The sequence below is a fragment of the Carcharhinus amblyrhynchos genome, chromosome 22 (assembly GCF_965287045.1).
Source record: "Carcharhinus amblyrhynchos chromosome 22, sCarAmb.v2.hapA, whole genome shotgun sequence".
Taxonomy (NCBI): domain Eukaryota; kingdom Metazoa; phylum Chordata; class Chondrichthyes; order Carcharhiniformes; family Carcharhinidae; genus Carcharhinus; species Carcharhinus amblyrhynchos.
In genome coordinates this window covers 39,463,195-39,484,658 of record NC_137345.1, presented here as the reverse complement: position 1 = coordinate 39,484,658, position 21,464 = coordinate 39,463,195, and the positions used below count along the sequence as shown (strand labels likewise).

General features: G+C 40.7%; 1 protein-coding gene across 1 annotated transcript in view; it reads right to left on the bottom strand.

Annotated features, from left to right (window-relative positions):
* Positions 1-21,464, bottom strand: part of LOC145357079 (AT-rich interactive domain-containing protein 2-like) — a 209,627-nt gene that overhangs the window by 99,041 nt on the left and 89,122 nt on the right. The window contains exon 3 of the mRNA XM_080210173.1: positions 17,674-17,771. Within this exon, the coding sequence (XP_080066299.1) occupies positions 17,674-17,771 (98 nt within the window). The remainder of the gene's footprint in view (positions 1-17,673; positions 17,772-21,464) is intronic.

The following is a 21,464-nucleotide window of genomic DNA, read 5'->3' as shown; positions in this document are numbered from 1 at the left end:
CCTACATGCCCAAGACAAGTTTCCAGTGGTAGGTAGACCACTGTTTTTAGGTTGACAGTCAGGAAAGCCATTTTTAAATGGATCAACCTGGCTACTAACAGTTTTAATGGGAAAATGTTAGAAGCACATTTTGTTGGTTCAGTCACAACATATATCCTTGTCTGTGTACCCAACTAAACACATCCTGCAACCAACTCCCACCCTTTCCCCACTCCACATATTATGACCCCTGTATCTGAGCAGATCCCTCTATTAGAAACCATTCCACAACGTAAAATGAAGCATTAGCACAAAGTCCAGTAGATCTGTGAAGTGATTTTTCTATTGTTGCAATATTAATATTCTAGAAAGAGGTAATTCAGTCCATATTCCACCATTCAGTTCTGAACTCCATCTGTATGATTTGATTCCAATAATGCTTAATATCCATGCTTAATCAAAAGGTAGCCAACCTCAGTTCCGAAATTTTCGGCTTCAGCAGTTTTTTGGGTAGCACATTCATGTTTTCCACTGCTTTTTTTGAGAAGAAAGGCTTTGAAACTGAATGATTCAGCTGTAATTCTATATTTATATAGTTTTGTTCTAGACGTTCCAGTCAGAAGGAATGGTTTCTACCTACCTAATCAATCCCTTTGATCATCTTAAATACCTTAAGACAGCCAATCCTGATGATGATGTAATACTTTAACTCTGGTATCGTTTTGGTGAATCGGTGTTGTATCCCCTCCAAGAGCTGATTATAATACTGCATATGAGGTCTAACCAGAGCTTGATACAGAAAAACATAACTTCCACACATTTGTATTCCAATGTCCTGAATTAAAGGCCAACAATCCATCAGCCACATAATTTTAAAATAATTATTAACAATTCAATTACAAAACATTTTAATTAATTATTTGTACTTGCCCACCAGCTTCTTGTGAATGCTGTACCATCTCTCAGTTCATCTGAGTTTCTAGCTTCTTACTATTGAGAAAATATTTATCTTTCCTGGTTCCAATGGACAGCTTCACACTTTCCCATACTGATCTCTATTTGCCAGGTTTGACCACTGCTCAAGGTAATTTGAATATTTCTGCTCCTTTCTACACTAGGGCCAAACGTTCAATGTCAGCAACAAAATTAGAAATATGGCTCTCTATTACTTCATTCAAATCTTCATAAATCAAAGGGCCTATTTCCATGCTGTAAATCTCTATGACTGTATGACTCTAAATATGGTGGAAAGGCGAGGCCCCTCAGGCTCCTATGAGCCATATCTGTCAATTTGTGTATATGCTGGGTAGTCATCTTTTAATACATTGGTATCATCAATATAAACAAAGCAGTTTATATGTGGCAGTTTTTTCTCCTCTCTTGCATTAGGAAGCGCACAAATAAAATATCCACTATTCATTATTGGATGTTGTTGTATTTCTAGGTGAACTAACCTTCATTCAGGATAGCCTTGAAGTTTGAATATTTCCTCTAGAACTTTATGTCCAGAACTCTCCCCACTCTGTGTGTGCGCCCTACCAACCACATTCTGTACTCCCCACTCCCTATCAGAGGTGGGAAATGCCTGAAGGAGGAAAAGGTTGGTGGTTGCAACTGTCCTCATGTAGATCTTGCAGAAGTGCAGTTGTTCCAAAATAGCCAATTTCATCCTGAAGTATACATGGGAAGAATTTGGCACACAGGGAGTAGAGACGTATTGAAAAAAACACCTCAAACTGAAATAATTCCACAATTAGTACAAAGTGCAGTAGATCTGTGAAGTGATTCCATTGTTGCAGTACTAATTCTCTAACAATGATTTATGTAATTCAAAAATCACAGTGGCATTCTAAAGCAAACATCACAAAATGCCCATACTTGAATATTTTGACATTAGAATCTTAAAACAAGTATGTGTGTAGCATTGTTTCTTTCTCTCCGCAGTGACAGTGCATCAGCACTACTATCTCTTTCATACCCTGCACTGACTCTTTCTTTAATGATAAAAGTAGACACCCATTGTCATGTGGATAAGGAAACAAACTTGGTAGGAGTGCTGCCAAGACAGATTATGTGAAGGTCCAATAAAGGACGCAAAAGCATCAGGGGCTTTTTGCCTGCCAGAACTGGAAAACAGCTGCTGCTCAAGTTCCACATCCACAATAAGGAGGTACTGTTCACAGGGATATATTGTGCTTAGGAGAATATGACAATTCATTCACATATATTCTGTTTGAGTTACAATACCTGTGTCTCTTTTGAGGAACTCTTGGCACCTACTAACCACTTGCTGAAGGCACAAATATATGCTCATCAGTTTTCTGGCCATCTTCCTGGATAAAGATGCAAGCTAAGTGGGGTCTATTTACGCTCAAGGGAGTGAGATATTCCTCAGAATTCTCAGCCCTCACCTACTCTTGTCAACATCGTATTTATCTGGTTGATTCAGTTAAATTTCCGATCGTAGGTCACATTGAATGCTCTGCAATCATCCCATTCAAACGTTATTGCCAATTGGAATTTAATTGCAGTACATTGCTTGTTTGTTCATTAAAATCACTAATAAATAACTATGAAAAAGAAAAATTACATTTCAAAAATCTGACTGATTAAATATACGTTCTAAGCTATTTCAGTGCATTTAAAATCATTAGTGAGGTTAAAAAGCCATAAAAACACACAAAATGAACCAATGTTCCTTAAGGCAGAGGTGGGGTTGGGTTGGGTTTGTGGGTGGGGTGTGGTGTGCATATCAGGGGTCAGACAATATTTGACACCAAGCCACAAAGGAATATTAAGACAGGTGAGGATAGCTTGGACATGGGTAGGTTTTAAGGTGACTTAGAAAAGAGATGTAGAGCGCTAGAAAGATTCAGGGAGAGAATTCCAGAACACAAACAGAAAATGCTGGAAAATCTCAGCAGGTCTGACAGCATCTGTGGAGAGAGAATAGAGCCAACATTTTGAGTCTGGATGACCATTCGGAATCGAAACATTGGCTCTTTTCTCTCTGCACAGAAGCTGTCGTGCCTGCTGAGATTTTCCAGTGTTTTCTGTTTTTGTTTCAGAATCTTGCATCCACAGTATTTTGCCTTTATCAAAGAATTCCAGAAGTTAGGACTAGGCAGCTGAAAACACAAGCACCAACGGTGAAGCAATGAAAGAATGAGGCAGCCTTAGAGATTGTACTTGGAAGAATGCAGAGTTCTGAGGGATTGTAGGGTTGGACAAAGTTTCAGTGATAGGATGGGTGAGGCTATGGAGGGATCTGGACACATCTGGATGAGAACCCTAAACCTTACCTGGAGTCAATGTAAATCAGTCAGCATAGAAGATAGGTATGATTGGGCTGAAGGGGTTGGTGTGGAAGGAGAAATACAATAAGACTATGTTGCGCTATCGTTCAAGTTTTGCCAGTGACAGAATTTATTACCTTACTTATGACCATGTGGAAGCTAAACTCTATTTTGCAAAAGAATGACTTGGACAAAATATAGTTTGAATATCACTGAAACGAGGAATGTTGCTGAAGCTTTAGGCCCTTGTTACTTTCTTCTTGGCAACACCTCAGCCAGAGTCATATGTTGCCAATCAATTAATACTCCTCTTTTAAAAATTCTAAGTGTCGAATTTGCGTTAAAAACTGCAGTAAATCAAGCTGTTTCAGTGGGAGTTTAAAAGTGAATCTTTCACACTCTGTGCACTGTAGAATGCCTGAGCATAGATCTTATTGAAAAGCTGGGGAGTGGACCTATCCGCAGAAGTAGCAACATAGTGCTGCGCATGTGCCAATCTGTAAGCAGCTCCCGACTGCTGGCCAGCCCTAAGCCTCCCGCCCCCTCCCCCCACCTTGGCCCGATCACTGGCGCCCCAAGCATGCCAAGACCAGCCTCGAAACCTCCCCCACCCCTCAGTCACTCCTCTACCCCAACTCCAATCAACCCCCAATCCCGCCCCTTGCTACCAATCTAGCAGCCCCAAGCCCCCGGCAGGCCGGACCCACCCCAATGGCCAGCCTCAATACCCCACCAATCCTCACTGCAGGGTGGCAGCTGGACCTTCCCACCTCCCGGAGGCCCGCCCCCAATATATTCTAACCCTTGGCATCGTCCTATGCCGAGTGGGCACTGCCAGAGTGACCCTGGGATTGGCACTTTGCCCTTTGGGCCAGGGGGTCAGGCTGCATTGCCGAGGCACCAATGCCCAAAGGACGCCCCCTCATACCCAACTTAGATTGTGCCCCCCCACCCCCGCGCAGTGCGGTTTGGCCACCAGCTCTCCATTACTGTGGAGCTATAATAATTCACGCTGGAATGGGGTGGGGGGAAGAGGCTAGTGGGCCCAGAGGGCTCAGTCCTGGTCCTGCTAATTACATTTACATTTAAACGATACTAAAACGATATTAAAATTAGAAGCTGCAGCTGTAATGCAGCTCCATGCCTATTTCTGGTGCAGAGCTGTGCTCAGGATTGGGTGCCCAACACTGATCATGCTAATCGGGTACTGGTTAAATCTCATGGCCCGCTACGCTAAATGGATCAGTGAGATGGTAGAATTGCCCCCAGGAACTTGAAATGTTAACTCTGCTTCTCTCGCCGTCTCTCCAGAGACGCTGCCAGACTTGCTGAGTTTATCCAGCATTTTCTACTTCATTTCAGATTTCCAGGCATTGTCCTAACAAGCGCAAGACAAAAAGCTACAGCAACAGGGGCCTTTTTTTTCAGCAATATTCAGGTTCTGTACTACCAAGTGATTGGTAATAGAGCTTATTTTGTAGCTTTATCTGAAAAGCAGCAAAAAGTTAGATGTTTTCATTTAAGTGTCAGCACATATCATGGAAAACCAGCAGCACGGTAGCACAGTGGTTAGCACTGCTGCTTCACAGCTCCAGGGACCTGGATTCAATTCCCGGCTTGAGTCACTGTCTGTGTGGAGTTTGCATATTCTCCTCATATCTGCGTGGGTTTCCTCCAGGTGCTCCAGTTTCCATCCACAGTCCAAAGATGTGCGGCTTAGGTTGATTGGCCATGCTAAAATTGCCCCTTAGTGTCCTGAGATTTGTAAATTAGAGGGATTAGCAGGTAAAATATGTAGGGATATGGAGGTAGGGCCTGGATGGGATTGTGGCTGGTGCAGACTCGATGGGCCAAATGGCCTCTTTCTGCACTGTAGGGTTTCTATAATTTTTATGATTTCTATTACAAGGAAATAACTATATTGTGGTGTGCACGTTATCTATCAGACATCCTATTCCTAAACCTCTGCTAATGGCACTATGTTACCAGGAGGCAACAGAAATTTATAGAGGTAGCCAAGGATGACCAGCCAACAATCCACTATTCACGTGGAAGACTGCCCAACAGCATATTTTATGCTTCTCAACAGTAACTGTGTTCAGAATTTGCCAGCAGAAGCTTACATCTAACAGCGGCATCAATGAAGCATTTTGAACATTAAGTTACAAAGAATGATTAAACTCCCAAGTCCAAAAATGCAAAATTTGGAATTACTTGTTTTTAAAGTCATAAATTCTTGCTTAGTTTTGTACTTCTGTTAAGGAAATATCAACATTTGTCATAATTTAGGGAGCTGTGTGAACAAATTTCCTATACAGGCACAAGGGTTTCCTTGAATTCAAAATCTGATGTTTGCATAGTACCATCATTACAGGAAGAAAATAATTTGAAGTACAGCATGCTAAAATAATATGATATTACAAGCAATAATAACTAAAAACAGATCCTGTTTTTAGAGCAATCCTGAAAACTTCTGTCTTTAGTTGTTTCTGAGATCACAACATTCATGTTTTACGTTTGAGCGCTGCAGTATTGGTGATGGAAAACAAAGAAGGATAAAAGTTTTACATTCCTTAACATGAGGGACAAGGATTGGGAGAATTCAAATACTACTTCATCTCAACATCCAACATCATCAACACATTCTCAAGACAAAGTATACTATTAACTGATGCGAAGTAATCCTCCCTTTAGCTTAAACTTCGGTAAAGTTCCAGGGTATTTTTTTCCTACCTCCTGCAGATGGTTTTCCCAAACATTAATTAAGTACAAAATTAAAAGCAGTTTTGTGCTGTGGAATCACGCAACTAACTTTTTACAGCAGCCCAAAATTAGTTCACAAACTCTCACTTGTAGCATAACTTTCAGCATAGGTTGAACTAACTCAGATTAACCAAATCATCATCCAGACACTGAGCTCACTTTTCAGTCAGTTTTGCTTTCTAAACACCATTTGTTTGTCTAAAAGAAAACAATTTATAAGACCTGATGCACTAGAAAAGGTGTGTTTAAATTGCAGTCCTTAGGCTATCGATAGCACTTTAATCTGACAACCCAGATCATTTATTATTTACTCTTGCTTTAATTTTATAGTCTGGAAATCTGGAATAGGCTGTTCTTATCTTGTTACTTCACTTTTAAATCAAAGCAAGACAACAGGTCAGATCCACATTCATCTATTTGCCCCAGCCCAGAGGCTTTCTTCCTAAAGTAATTAGTTCCAGAAAAGCTCTTTAAAAAATATTTTCACATCTGAAGTCTGCACTTGGAAATACTGTAATCACTTTCAACAAAAAAGTCACAGCTTACATCAGTAGCATGAAGAACTAGTATAATTATGAAAAGAAGCTGAAGGTCAATCTACAAATATTTATTCAATACAATATTTTGAATTTTCTTCAGGGTTTTAACAAATAATGAATCTTCATTCCCACATTACTATGCCACAGCAAGTGGAGAAGAGGAAATGAGAATTCGTTTTAAATCCTTCATTCACGTCAAACTCCAGTTCTGCTTATAAGTGTCAAACAATCCACATCCATCTGTGGTCAGAACAATTCAGCCAACAGATCAGATAACAGATATAACCAAATTCATCAGTATGGACACACTTCTGCACAGAATAAAATTCTGGTGCAAGGTCAGCAACTGGAAAGGTTAACCCATATTTCTACTCTTCAGAGATTTTTCCCAGTTCTGATGAAAGGACATTGACCTGAAACATCAACTCTCTCTCTCCACAGATGCTGCTTGACCAGCTGAGTATTTCCAGCATTTTATTTTAAGTTTCCAGCATTCACAGTATTTTGCTTTAGATCTCTATTATGAGTTACCATTTTCTAGTTTGCCCAAGTTCCTTTGCCTTTTTCCTCAATTAATTAAATGAAGACTCTCCTTTCAGGGAAGTTGGTGCTCATTTCAGGCGGTAACAATTGCTATCTTAAATAAAGGTCCTGTAAAATTTAGCAATGGCCCAGACATACCCACAAATCAAGCACAAGCAAGGAAATGAGATCACTGTAAGGTCCTCCAGCTGAAGAATAGGAACTGGTACAAGGGTGCTGAAAATTCCAACACTTCTTTCAACATAGTTGTTCATCAACCCAAGTACTCAATTTTGAAATGCAGCGATCTTACTGAAATAGAAAAGATTCTGAAGGGTATACAAGCCAATGAGAAAGAAAAATTCCAAGGACAGCACCCATCAGCCTTGATTAACTAAAAATTAAAGGTATCAAACTTAAAAACCATTATATTACACAGGGATGCATGGCAGGTCAGAAGATTGGACAGAGTATAAAAATAGCAAGAAATGACTAAAAGATCAGTAGAGAGGGAAAAATTAAAGGTACAAGAGAAAGCTAGCAAGAAATATAAAAACAGATAGCAAGAGTTTCTATAGATGTTCAAAAAGGAAAAGTTAAAGAGAGTGTTGGTCCAACAGAGAGTCGGGGATAGAATCCCTACAGTGCAGAAGGAGGCCATTAAGCCCATCAAGTCTGCACCAACCTTCCAACAAAGCATCCTACTCAAGCCCTATCCCTGTAATCCCACATATTTACCCTACTAATTCCCTAATCCACACATCCTGGGAAACTAAGTGACAATTGAGCATAGCCAATCCACCTACACTGCACATCACTGGACTGTGGAAGAAAACCAGACCACCCAGAGGAAGCCTACATAGACATGGGGAGAATATGCAAACTCCACACGAGTAGCTGGAATTGAGCCCACTGTTAGGCAACAGTGTTAGCCACTGTGCCACTTGGAAAGTTTGATAAGGTTATTACAAAATAAAAGCTCATGGTGTACGGGGTAACGTACAGGCATAGATAGAAGTTTATTATCTAACAGGAGAAAATGTAGGCATAAATGGATAATTTTCTGATTGGCAAGATGTTACAAGTTGTGTGCCACAGGGATAAGTGCTGGGTTTTAACCATTTATAATTTATATAAATGACTTGGGTAAAGACATTGAACATATGGTTGCAAAATTTGCGGATGGTACAAAGATAGAACATAAGAAACAGGAGCAGGAGTTGGCCATCTAGCCCTTCAAGCCTGCCCCGCCATTCAATAAGATCATGGCTGATCTGAAGTGAATCAGTTCCACTTTCCCGCTTTCTCCCCATAACCCTTAATTCCCTTATCTATCAGAAATCTATCTAATTGTGACTTAAATATATTCAACAAGGTAGCTTCCACCACTTCAATGGGCAGAGAATTCCAGAGATGCACCACCCTTTAAGTGAAGAAGTTCCTCCTTAACTCCGTTCTAAACTGCACCTCCTCCCGCCTTATTTCGAGGCTGTGCCCTCTAGTTCTGCTATCCTTTCTAAGTGGGAAGAACCTCTCTACCTCTACCATATCTAGCCCCTTCATTATCTTGCAAATCTCTATAAGATCTCCCTTCAGCCTTCTAAACTCTAACGAGTACAGACCCAGTCTATTCAATCTCTCTTCATAAGCTAACCCCCTCATCTCAGGTATCAGCCTGGTGAACCTCTTCTGTACTCCCTCCAAGGTCAATATATCCTTTCGCAAATACGGGGACCAAAACTGCACACAGTACTCCAGTTGCGGCCTTACCAGTGCCCTGTACAGTTGCAGCAAGACCTCCCTGCTTTTATATTCTATCCCCCTCGCTACAAAGGCCAACATTCCATTCGCCTTCTTGATCACCTGCTGCACATGCAGACTGGGTTTTTGCGATTCGTGCACAAGGACCCCTAGGTCCCTCTGCACTGCAGCATGCTGCAGCTTTTCACTTTTTAAATAATAATCCCTCCTACTATTAATTCTACCAAAGTGGATAACCTCAAATTTGCTTACGTTATACTCCATCTGCCAGGTCCTCGCCCACTCACTCAGCCTCTCTGCAGACTTTCTGCACCCTCCACACAGTTTGCTTTTCCACTCATTTTCATGTCGTCATCAAATTTTGTTACCCTACCCTCAGCCCCCTCCTCCACATCGTCTATGTAAATGGTAAACAGTTGAGGCCCCAGCACCGATCCCTGCGGCACTCCATTAGTCACCAACTGCCAACCAGAAAAGCACCCACTGATTCCAACTCTCTGCTTCCTGTTAGATAACCAATCCTCAATCCATGCTAACACTTCATCCCCAACTCCGTGTACCCTAGCCTTCTGCAGCAACCTTTTGTGAGGCACCTTATCGAACGCCTTCTGGAAATCCAAAAACATCACATCCACCGGTTCCCCTCTGTCTACCGCACTAGTCACATCCTCATAGAAATCCAATAACTTCGTTAAACACAACTTCCCCTTCACGAATCCGTGCTGTGTCTGCTTGATCAAACCATTCTCTTCTAGGTGTCTTGTTATTTCTTCTTTGATGATAGATTCTAGCATTTTTCCAACTACAGACGTTAAGTTAACCGGCCTATAATTCCCTGCTTTTTGTCTGCTACCTTTTTTAAACAGCGGCGTAACATTAGCTGTTTTCCAATCCTCCGGCACCTTCCCAGAGTCCAGCGAATTTCGATAAATAATTACTAAGGTATCCGCTATTACTTCTGCCATTTCTTTCAGAACCCTGGGATGCATTCCATCCAGACCTGGGGACTTGTCTACCTTCAGTCCTGTTAGTCTACCAAGCACTACCTCTCTAGTGACAGTAATTGCATTAAGGACCTCATCTCCTACCGTCCCTCAATCTTTAATATTCGGTAAACTATTTGTGTCCTCCCCCGTGAAGACCGACACAAAAAAAACTTATTTAAAGCCTCAGCCATTTCCTCGTCTCTCACTACTAGATCCCCCCTCTCGTCCTCCAAGGGTCCAACATTCACTCTAGCCAGTCTCCTCTTCTTTACATATTTGTAAAAACTTTTACTATCATTTTTTACATTTAGAGCTAGTTTAGCTTCATACTCTATCTTTCCTTTCTTTATCGCTTTCTTAGTCATTCTTTGTTGTTTTTTAAATCTTTCCCAATCTTCTAATTCCCCACTATTTTTAGCCGCTCTGTACGCATTGGCTTTTAATTTAATACTCTCCTTTATTTCCTTCGATAACCACGGCTGGTTACCCCTTCTCTTAGTCCTTCTTTACCATCGGAATATATTTCTGCTGAGTACTGAAAAAGATCTTCTTAAAAATCCTCCACTGTTCCTCAGCTGTCCTACCAACCAATCTAGGCCCCCAATCTACATTCGCCAATTCCGCCCTCATCTCATCATACTCCCCTCTGTTCAAACAGAGGACACTGGTTTGGGACCCTACTATCTCATCCTCCATCTGCATCAGAAATTCAGCCATGCTATGATCACTTGTCCCAAGGGGATCCCTCACAAGATCCCTAACTCTACCTGCCTCGTTACACAGTACCAGATCTAAGATAACTCGCTCCCTCGTAAGTTCTGTTACATACTGTTCAAGGAAACTATCCCAACAGCATTCCAAGAACTCTTCCTCAAGCCCACCGTGTCCGACTTGAGTCAACCAATCAATATGCAGGTTAAAATCCCGCATGATTATCGCCGTTCCATTTCTGCACGCATCAATTATTTGCTTGTTTATAGCCTGCCCCACCTCAAAAATTATTATTTGGGGGCCTATAGGCCACACCCACCAGCAACTTTCTCCTCTCACTATTCCTTATCTCCACCCACAACAATTCCATGTTTTGCTCTTTGGACCCTATATCTTCTCTCACTATCGCCCTGATATTATCCTTTATTAACAGAGCTACCCCACCTCCTTTTTCCTCCTGTCTATCCTTCCTAAATATCTGATACCCCTGGATATTCAGTTCCCAGTCCCGGTCACCCTGCAACCACGTTTCCATAATGGCCACTAGATCATACCCATTTGTGCTGATTTGTGTCATCAGCTCGTTCACTTTGTTTCAAATGCTTCGTGCATTCGGATAAAGTGGCTTTATACCAGCCTTTATCTGGACCTTATTTGTAGAAACGCTACTAACCGCTCTCGTGCCCCCTACTCCTTTAATTAGTGAAACATCCTCAACATTAACCTGCTCATGTACCCTCTCCTTTACTTTCGATTTTGTAATTTCCCCCACTCCTGCATTCCACCCCCCTCAAATAGGTAGGAAAGTAAGTTATGCAGAGAACATGGAGGCTACAAGGGGATATAGATAGGTTTAGCGAGTGGGCAAAGATCTGGCAAGTGGAGTATAAAGTGAGAAAATGTGAAATTTTCCAACTAGGCAAGAAGAGCAAAAAAGCATATTATCTAAATGGGGAGAGATTGCAAAACTGACATGCAGTGGGACCACTGAGTCCCAAAAGGTTAGTGTGCAGGTCCAACAGAAATCTAATAGAATGTTACTGCTTGTGAGTGGAATTGAATACACAAGTACAGAGATTATGCTTCAGTTATACACAGCATTGGTAAAAATACATAGGGAGTACCATGTACAGCTTTGGTTGCCTTTTTAAAGAAAGGATGCAAATACATCAGAAGTAGTTCAGAATGGATTTACTCAACTAATAGCTGGAATAGGAAAATTGTCATATGAGGAAAGGTTGGACAGGTTAGGCTTGTATCCGCTGTAGTTCAGAAGAGTAAGAGTTGATCAAAACATCAGTGGCCTCGACAAGATGGATGTAGAAAAATGTTTTCTCTTGTGAGAAAATCTAGAGCAATGGATCACATAAAAATAAGACAAAGATGAGGCACCTTTTTTTCTGAGGCTCATGAGTCTTTGGAACTCTTCCTCAAAAAGGTGGTGGAACCAGAGTCTTTGAATATTTTTAGGAGAGCGAGATAGATTCTTGGTGAGCAAGAGAGTGAAAGGTTACCAGGTATTTCTGGGAATCAATTGAGGTTACAGTCAGATTAGCTATGATCTTACTGAATGGCAGAGTAGACTCAAGGGCCAAGTGACCTCTTCCCCTGCTTGCTGAGAGGTCAGTTCCCCTCATGGGAGGAATCTAGAATTCAGAGGCATAGATTAAAAATTAAGTCTGAAACGAGGAAGTATTTCTTCTGAGGGTGACTGATCGTTGGAATTCCCTATACTATAGAACATCAGAGACTCGGTCATTGAATATATTCAAAGCTGAAAGATTTTTGGTCTACAAGAGTCAAGAGTTGCCACAATCAGTTCAGCCATGAACCATGACCTTGTTAAATGGCAGAGCAGGGTCAAGGGACCAAATGGCCTACTCCTGCTCCTAGTTCTTACGCTCAGAGTCCATTCTGAAGTGCTTTTTGGAGCGATTGGTCCATAACAACTATGAGATGAATACTACAAATGTAATTAGCAAAATACCAAGCAAAAACACACTATATGATTATAGACATTCAAGTAAGATCTTAGCAGAATTCAGCCAGAGAAAAAGCTATAATGAAGATAATACAAGAGTTGATGATTGCTGGGAGAAAGGGTGCTTAATACTTAACCACCTGATTGAAGAGATTCAACCCATTAGGTTCCCGCCAGATAATGTAGCAAAATAAGCTATTCAAAGTCAAATGTGGCTATGACCATGACACACCATCTATCCTATTAATTCTCAAACATTCTGCAATTTTTGACAGGGTCAATTATCTTCCAACATCTCTCCTCCATTACCCAGTTTACTGGGGTTACTTTCTAGTTCTACTCCCACCTATCCAATCTCAGCCACAGCTTGGTCAGAAATGCTATTTCTTCCCATTTCCTCTAGGTATCCTTGGCCTCCTACTTCTCATCCACAAGCTTTCTTGTGCAACATTATCTAAATATATTGACTCAGCCTCCTCACGTATACTAGCAACATTCACCTCTACCGCTCCACAACCCTTGACACCGCACCTCCCCACCTGCCTTACTGTTGTTAGGTTGTTTGTCCATCAATATGGAAAGCACAATAATTTTCTGCAGTTAAACACTGGATTACCAAAGTAATCATTTTTGGCCCCTCCAACACTCCATTCCCTTTTAAAGCCACCATCTTAGGTTGAACCCATGGCCTTAGAATCTTATTTGATCTAAAGTAGGGTTTCTGAACACACATGCTCTCCATCACGAACAGTGCCTGTTTCCATCTCCGTAATATTGATTAAAGCATCACCAATACAGGCAATGTACTACTGAAACGTTTCTGTCAACTTTAACTTTACAAATATCGATTGGAAAAGCTATAGTTCAAGCATGTTAGAGGGGTCAGTTTTTGTCCAATGTGTGCAGGAAGGTTTCATGATACAGTATGTAGATAGGCCAACAAGAGATGAGGCTACATTGGATTTGGTACTGGGTAATGAACCAGACAAGGTATTAGACTTGAAGGTAGGTGAGCACTTTGGTGATAGTGACCACAATTCAGTTACCTTTACCTTAGTGATGGAAAGGGATAGGCATATACTGAAGGGCAGAAGTTATAGCTGGGGGGAAAGGTAATTATGAGGCTATTAGGCGAGATTTTGGATACATAGAGTGGAGTAGGAAATTGCAGGGGCTGGGAACATCTGAAATGTGGAGCTTATTCAAGGAGCAGCTACTGCGAGTCCTTGATAAATATGTACCTGTCAGGCAGGGAGGAAGTGGTCGAGCGAGGGAACCGTGGTGTACTAAGGAAGTTGAATCTCTGGTGAAGAGGAAGAAGGAGGCTTATGTAAAGATGAGACGTGAAGGCTCAGTTAGGGCACTGGAGAGTTATAAATTAGCCAGGAAGAAGCTAAAGAGAGAGTTAAGAAAAGCTAGAAGAGGACATGAAAAGACTTTGGCGGATAGGATCAAGGAAAATCCTAAAGCTTTCTACAGGTATGTCAAGAATAAAAGATTGGTTAGGGCAAGATTAGGGCCAGTCAGAGGCAGCAGTGGGAAGTTGTGTGTGGAGCCTGGAGAGATAGGAGAGGCACTGCATGAGTATTTTTCGTCAGTATTCATGCAGGAAAAAGTCAGTGTAATCGAGGAGAATACTGCGATACCAGGTAGTAGACTAGACGGGATTAAGGTACATAAAGAGGAGGTGTTGGCAATTCTTAAGAGTGTGAAAATAGATAAGTCCCCTGGGCCGGATGGGATTTACCCTAGAACTCTCTGGGAGGTTAGGGAGGAGATTGCAGAGTCTTTGGCTTTGATCTTCATGTCGTCATTGGCTTCAGGTATAGTGCTGGAAGACTGGAGGATAGCAAATGTTGTCCCCTTGTTCAAGAAGGGGAGTAGAGACCATCCTGGGAATTACAGACCAGTGAGCCTTACTTCTGTTGTGGGCAAAGTTTTGGAAAGAATTATAAGGGATAGGATTTATAATCATCTAGAGGGAAATAAATTGATTAGGGATAGTCAACACGGTTTTGTGAAGGGTAGGTTGTCGAAGGGTAGGTTGTGCCTCACCAACCTTATTGCGTTTTTTGAAAAGGTGACCAAAGAGGTGGATAAGGGTAAGGCAGTTGACGTGGTGTATATGGATTTTAGCAAAGCGTTTGATAAGGTTCCCCATGGTAGACTACTGCAGAAAATGCAGATGCATGGGATTGAGGGTGATTTAGCAGTTTGGATCAGGAATTGGCTAGCTGATAGAAGACAGAGGGTGGTGGCTGATGGGAAATATTCAACCTGGAGTTCAGTTCAAGTGGTGTACCTCAAGGATCTGTTTTGGGGCCACTGCTGTTTGTCATTTTTATAAATGACCTAGATGAGGGTGTAGAAGGATGGATTAGTAAATTTGCAGACGACGCCAAAGTTGGAGGAGTTGTAGACAGTGAGGATGGATGTTACAGTTTGCAGAGGGACATAGATAAGCTGCAGAGCTGGGCCGAGAGGTGGCAGATAGAGTATAATATGCAAAAGTGTGAGGTGATTCACTCTGGTAAGAATAACAGGAGTACAGAATATAGGGCTAATGGAAGGACTCTTAGTAGTGTTGATGAGCAGAGAGATCTTGGGGCACATGTGCATAGCTCCCTGAAAGTTGGCACCCAGGTTGATAAGGTTGTTAAGAAGGCATATGGTGTGTTAGCTTCTATTGGTAGACGGATTGAATTTCGGAGCTGTGAGGTCATGTTACAACTGTACAAAACTCTGGTGCGGCCGCACTTGGAGTATTGCGTACAGTTCTGGTTGCCACACTATATGAAAGACATGGAGGCATTGGAAAGGGTACAAAGGAGGTTTACCAGGATGTTGCCTGGTATGGTGGGAAGGTCTTATGAGGAAAGGCTGAGGGACTTGGTTATTTTCATTGGAGAGAAGGAGGTTATGAGGTGACCTGACTGAGGCATACAAGATGATCAAATGATTGGATAGGGTGGACAGTGAGAGCCTTTTACCTCAGATGGTGATGGCTAACACAAGGGAACATAGCTTCAAATTAAGAGGTGGTAATTATAGGACGGATGTCAGAGGTAGGTTTACTCAGAGGGTAGTAAGGTCGTGGAATGCCCTGCCTGCAGCAGTTGTGGACTTGCCAACTTTAAGGGTGTTCAAATGGTCAGTGGATAGGCATATGGATAACATTGGAATAGTTTAGGTTAGAGGGTCATTAGATTGGTTCCACTGGTTGGCACAACATCGAGGGCCGAAGGGCCTGTACCGCGCTGTAATGTTCTATGTTCAACCTCACCAGAGTTAATTATTCCAATGTTCTCCAGACGGGCCTCCATTCTCAACCTTCATTAAACAGCTCATCCAAAATGGCATCGCCCAAATCCAATCCCACAAGTTCCAATCCAAGCCCATCATCCCAGTCATCACTAGATATGCTATAGATTTCTCGAATGCCTCAAATATTCAAAGACTCATCCTGGTGCTTAAACCCCTTCAGTCTCGCTTGCTACTTATCTCAGTAATCTTTCCTAGAATTTGTTACTCCTTCCTGTACACCACCATGTCTTCAGCCTCAACCACTCAATGTCCTTCTCCTCCTTAAATCCGATCGTTTAGTCATCCCTTCTGAAACCATATTGATCAATATTTGGCTGCAAAGTCCTTTGCAACATTTTTGTATATTAAAGATGAAAGTTAATTGCACATCACTGTTGCTCAAGATCACCTTCTCCAGGATTACAAATGCCACCCCAAACTGATCGGTAATGGTCAATGGGGGGGCTCAAAAAGTGCTATGCCCACAACAGGTAGGAGGCTGAGTTTTCACCTCTTCCAATCTTCACCTCTGTTATAGGCTGCAAATTGCCTTCGTCATTCACATATCCTTTCTTTCCATTACTTGACTGAAACTGATCCATTACATCATTTGAAAATTATTCTACTAATGCTGTTTTTCCTTCCCCTTATTTTCTCGTTCTATTAATATGTTTGTTCATTTTATTTTTCAATTCCAAACTCTATCCATATATGCTGACTGGCTTGCTGAATTACCAGCTTTTTCCTTTTGAAGTGTCAGGTTTCTAGTAATTGTGGCGTTTTGTTTTTTTTTGCCTAATTTTGTCCTTTATATTTCTTGGCATGTAGACAGAGACATTCTGGAAATCCATCCAAAAATATTCAAAGAAAACACAGGAAAAAAGTATGATACGCAGTAAGTATTTGACTACATGGGAGCAGCAGATTATTAACACTGTCCATTTAAAATAAACAATGAAAGTTAGTAAGCAAACTAGAACTAAAATATGGTTAAAAATAAGTTCTAACCATTTTGAATGGATTAAATTTTTAAAAGGAACCTAAATTGTGATATTACTTTAGTTAGTGGTCTTAAAAATTGGTAGCACACTACATCATAAACACATCTATGAGAAATTATCAGAGGAAAAGGGATCAAACTTATCATTTTTGTATCAAAATTACTTTATATATTCTATTCACCAACAGTAGCTTGCCATCACCCCTACATTATTTTTCAAAAGTTAGTTTACTGACAGAAGGCATACACTGTCCAAACCAGAACCTCTTAAGATCTAACCAGAGCCTCTGGCTATCTTTATAATAGACTCTCGAATAATTAATTTATTTTCTCGTTTGTAACGGTCCATGCTGTCCTTCAGGGTATTTGCTAGATTTTCTCCAAAGGAGTAATTCTGCTGCTGGAATGCTCTTAAAATCCAATATCTCGCCACTTTTATCTTCCCTCTTTTGCTACTGAAACACTATTGCTTGCTGGAAACAGCCTGTGATTTCTGGTGCTTGATGGTAATATTATCCATCAGCATTCAGTAGTGGGAAGATTGTACAACTGCCACATGTAGACTCACTAACAATGCAAAAACGCCTTTTCATTGAATCGAGTACAGAAATAAAAAAAATCACAATGCACAGAAAATTAAAGTTGCATACTGGAAAAATAGTGTAATCCTAAAACAACTGGTGATTTCTAATTAGTGATATAGTATTTAATAATGTCAGACCATATTAATATTCAGTTAAAAACAACTGAATTTTACATGTACTCAGGGTCAGCAGTGTAGAATCCAATATGCAAACAGGATGATGAGTCTCATTTAGCTATTATCACTCACCTCAGGTAGTACTGCTTCAAAGCAAAAGCTGCATTGGCGCAACCTCTTGGAAAGTTGAACTCCTCCAAAAAATCTGCCCACAGACCCTTATCTGTTACCTGAAAAGTAAACGCAGGCACATTAAGGTTGCGAACAAAACACTGATAATTTCACCTGCCTACTAGTATGCTAATTATAAAATTATACAAACAAAACTATATTATTGTACTAAGGGTGAAGTGCTGACAAGCATCATTTTTCTTTTCATATTATTAGTCAAAAGTCACATTGAAGCCAGCATTGACAATTGAGGGATCAACAAGCCAAAGTAAAGGTCCTGGTGGATTGTTTTCCCTCCCAAGCCTCAAGTAGTGGCTTTGGGAGTGGATTCTACTGCTAATTCCACTGACAGCATCATCAATTTATACTAAAAGCAAATACTATTGATGCTGAAAATCTGAAATAAAAACAAATAATGGTGGAAACATTCAGCTGCTTTAGCAGTATTTGTGGTGGAAGAAATGGTTAATTCTTCAGGTCAACAACATTTCTCCCTCCACAGATGCTGTCTGAACTGATGAGTGTTCCCAGGCGTTCGACAGTATGTGTTTTTAAAATGTAAGTTGTCAACGAATGCCAAATTTCATCTACAATACGGATTTATGGAAGACTTCCCTGAAACAAATGTGTCATCAACGCACTTTTATCTCCCTTCACTGATCGCTACACAATAAAAAGTTAAGAACAATAATGGCTTACATTAGTAACTGCAACACAAGACAATCAGTGCTTTAAGCTATACTGAGTTTTAAAAGTTATACTGACTTCATTACTTGAACTTTGTTCTGGAGAGCCAAACAAGCGATTTTATGTTAAGACCTCAGTACCACAAGTGAATTCCATAGATTTAATTCAAATTCAACCTCATGTACTCAAGTAGATTTCGAAACAGGTTGCTTAGTAACTGTGTAACTGCATCAAATACAGAATACTGCAACACTAACCATGTTAAAAATTGTTGAAAAAAGAGCTATGTTTAAGCTTTTCCTCTTGCACTCATCAGGACATTCGCAAGGATGCCATGTGTAAAGAGAACAACAATTGCCCAGAGCAGTGCCTTGACTAAAGTCAACCTGCCTGGTTTGAAGTTATGATGTGGGAATGCCAGCGTTGGACTGGCGTAAACACAGTAAAAACAGACTCAGCAGTTAGTCATCAGTTAATTGGTGCATTCTCCATGGCAACACCTCTACCAATCAGAGTCCACTTGTCAACCAATCAGCACTAAAAATTGAGTGTCACTCCACCTTTCTCAGTCAGATCAGGGTAGGCTGCATAAAAGGAGCCTGAAAGAGTTTCCTCTCTCATATTGTGCAGTGAGCTGAGTGGGGAATCATCATGTCTGGTAGAGTGAAAGAAAGCAAAGAACTGGGTAAACAACTAAGATATAAAGATGGTTCTGTACACCAATCATTCCCAACGTTTTATCTGTCGTAGGACACCTGTAACTATAAAAATCTTGAGGCACATCTTTGCTCTCCAACTGAGTGGCCCTCGAGCAAGCCTTTTGTCTCTTTAAAACCTCAGCAAGGCACATTTAATGCAATTTTCATTAGTTTAAGTTTTCAATGAAAGTATTATCACCATTTCCAGGTGAAATATAATCCTTTTATTCAAAATGTACAAAATTTAAGAGGGTTTTCCATTAAAGCTTTCAATTGTTCTCAGATTTTTTTCCCCCACGTCTGCATTTCTCAATATGAAGGTTCATCATTAAGGAAATATTGAGAGTAGCATCTCATCAACAATGGCAATGTGACATCTGGGTCTGCTTCTGCGAGCAGAGTCTTTTAATCCGGAGAGATTCTTCTAATCCAGATTTGCACGATGTCACTTTGCCTGGGCAAGACCAGAACTTGCATCTCACCCCACTTGAGGTTGGGTATTGAGAAGTGGGCCATTCCACCATGGCCAAGGAGAAACCCTGTGGTGTTTGGAAACACACACAATTTGAAATTAGCTGACCTGGGGGCCAGAGAAACTCTCCAAATTGGACAGAGCCCTTGCATTACTTGGGAGTAGGATTACCTGCTGCCTGTTCCACAATCTTTCCCTCCCAAATCCTGTACTGTTAAGTGGGCTAACCTTCCGCCAGAGAAATATTCAAGGTCAGATGAGGAACTCAGAAATTAAAACTATTCTTTATGCATAGATACAAAACGTGCAAAACTCCAACTCAAAATTTTGCCAAACTTGTTTCTAATTTAAGTTCCTGCTTTGTTTTCATTACTGGCATTTTACTTTCCATAACTTCAAAGCAAATTTGGTAAAATTCTCTAGATAAAGACTAAATTAGGAAAGGGCCGTAACTTCCCAGGGAAGAGGACAAAAATATGAATGGGAATCCTGGGCAGATTGGAAGAAGCAAAATCTGCACCTATTCTAAAAAAGTGCAGGAAATAATAACCCAGAGTTCCACAGCAACCGGGATCTTGGGTTCATGTCACAGTATTTGTAACCCCCATGACTTGCCTGGGCTTGCAAAATCTCACTTACTGTCCTGTCTGGAGACAATACACGTCTCTTTAACCTATGCTTAATGCTATCTCCACTCACGTTGTCTGCATCTTTAAGACTTGATTAGCTGTAAAAACTTGCATTCTAATCAGTATTCTACAAACTGAGTGTGTGTCTTTACATCTCCTGTTTGTGATCAGAACTCTCCACTCATCTGACAAAGGGTCAGAGGCCCGAAAGCTAGTGGCTTTTGCTACCAAATAAACCTGTTAGACTTTAACCTGCTGTTGTGAGACCTCTTTTGTTTATGCCAGAATACATTTATATTGACTTTTATGTCTGCTGTTGCCTACCAGTCACAATTTTTTACATTTCAAATATGTTAATTGGGTGCTGAAGAATGTCCATTCATATTTTATGAAGCATATATAGGGAAATATTGATGCAATTGTCTATGATGTAAATAGGTTAATTCCAAAAATGCTTAAATGTATACAAGTCAACTTCTACCAGTACTTTAGAAAACAAAAAAAAGTTCATTTATGCAGCAAATTAAGACTTTTTGAATAGTCATTGTTCTAATGTGGGAAATGTTGTAGCCAATTCATGCACAGAAAGATCCCACAAACAGCAATGTGATAACGATCACAATCTCTTTTGGCAGTATCCATTTGAAGGATAAAAATTAATCAAAACATAGGAATAACGCTTCTTCCTCAAAAGAATAGTGACATGGGATTTTATACATCTGTCTAAGAGAGAAGTTTCACTTTTCCTCTGAAAACAACACTACACAGTTCTGCATTGGAGTATCAGCCTTGATTTTTGTACTCAAGTCACTAAAGTGGGACTTGTACCCACAATCTTCTGCCTCAAGAGACAAATGACAGAGAATGTAAGCATATTCAATTTAGCAATATTGATGATGTAACTTGTACCAATGAGGATCCATTCAGAAAGAAATCTTGAGGTTACTGTGTACTTAGGTATACAACTAAACATTTTTTATGAATACACGTCCAGAGTTTACTGCACATCTTGACTGTATGGTGCCTGTGGGAAGAAGCTACTGCCAACTACACTCAGAATAATGAAGCTTGGGGGATCCATACAGCTTGCTTGGCCTTGGATTCATTGGGAAACATTGCTGAATCCTCAACTGATAGCCATATTGTGTGCAGTTGCTGCACTGAGGGAGTAGCAAGTCTATAAGAGTGGACCCCAGATTCCTTGTTACTTTTTCAGTTCCAGAAGCCAAAAATCACTCACTCTGATTGATGAGTCTGCAGTAGTCC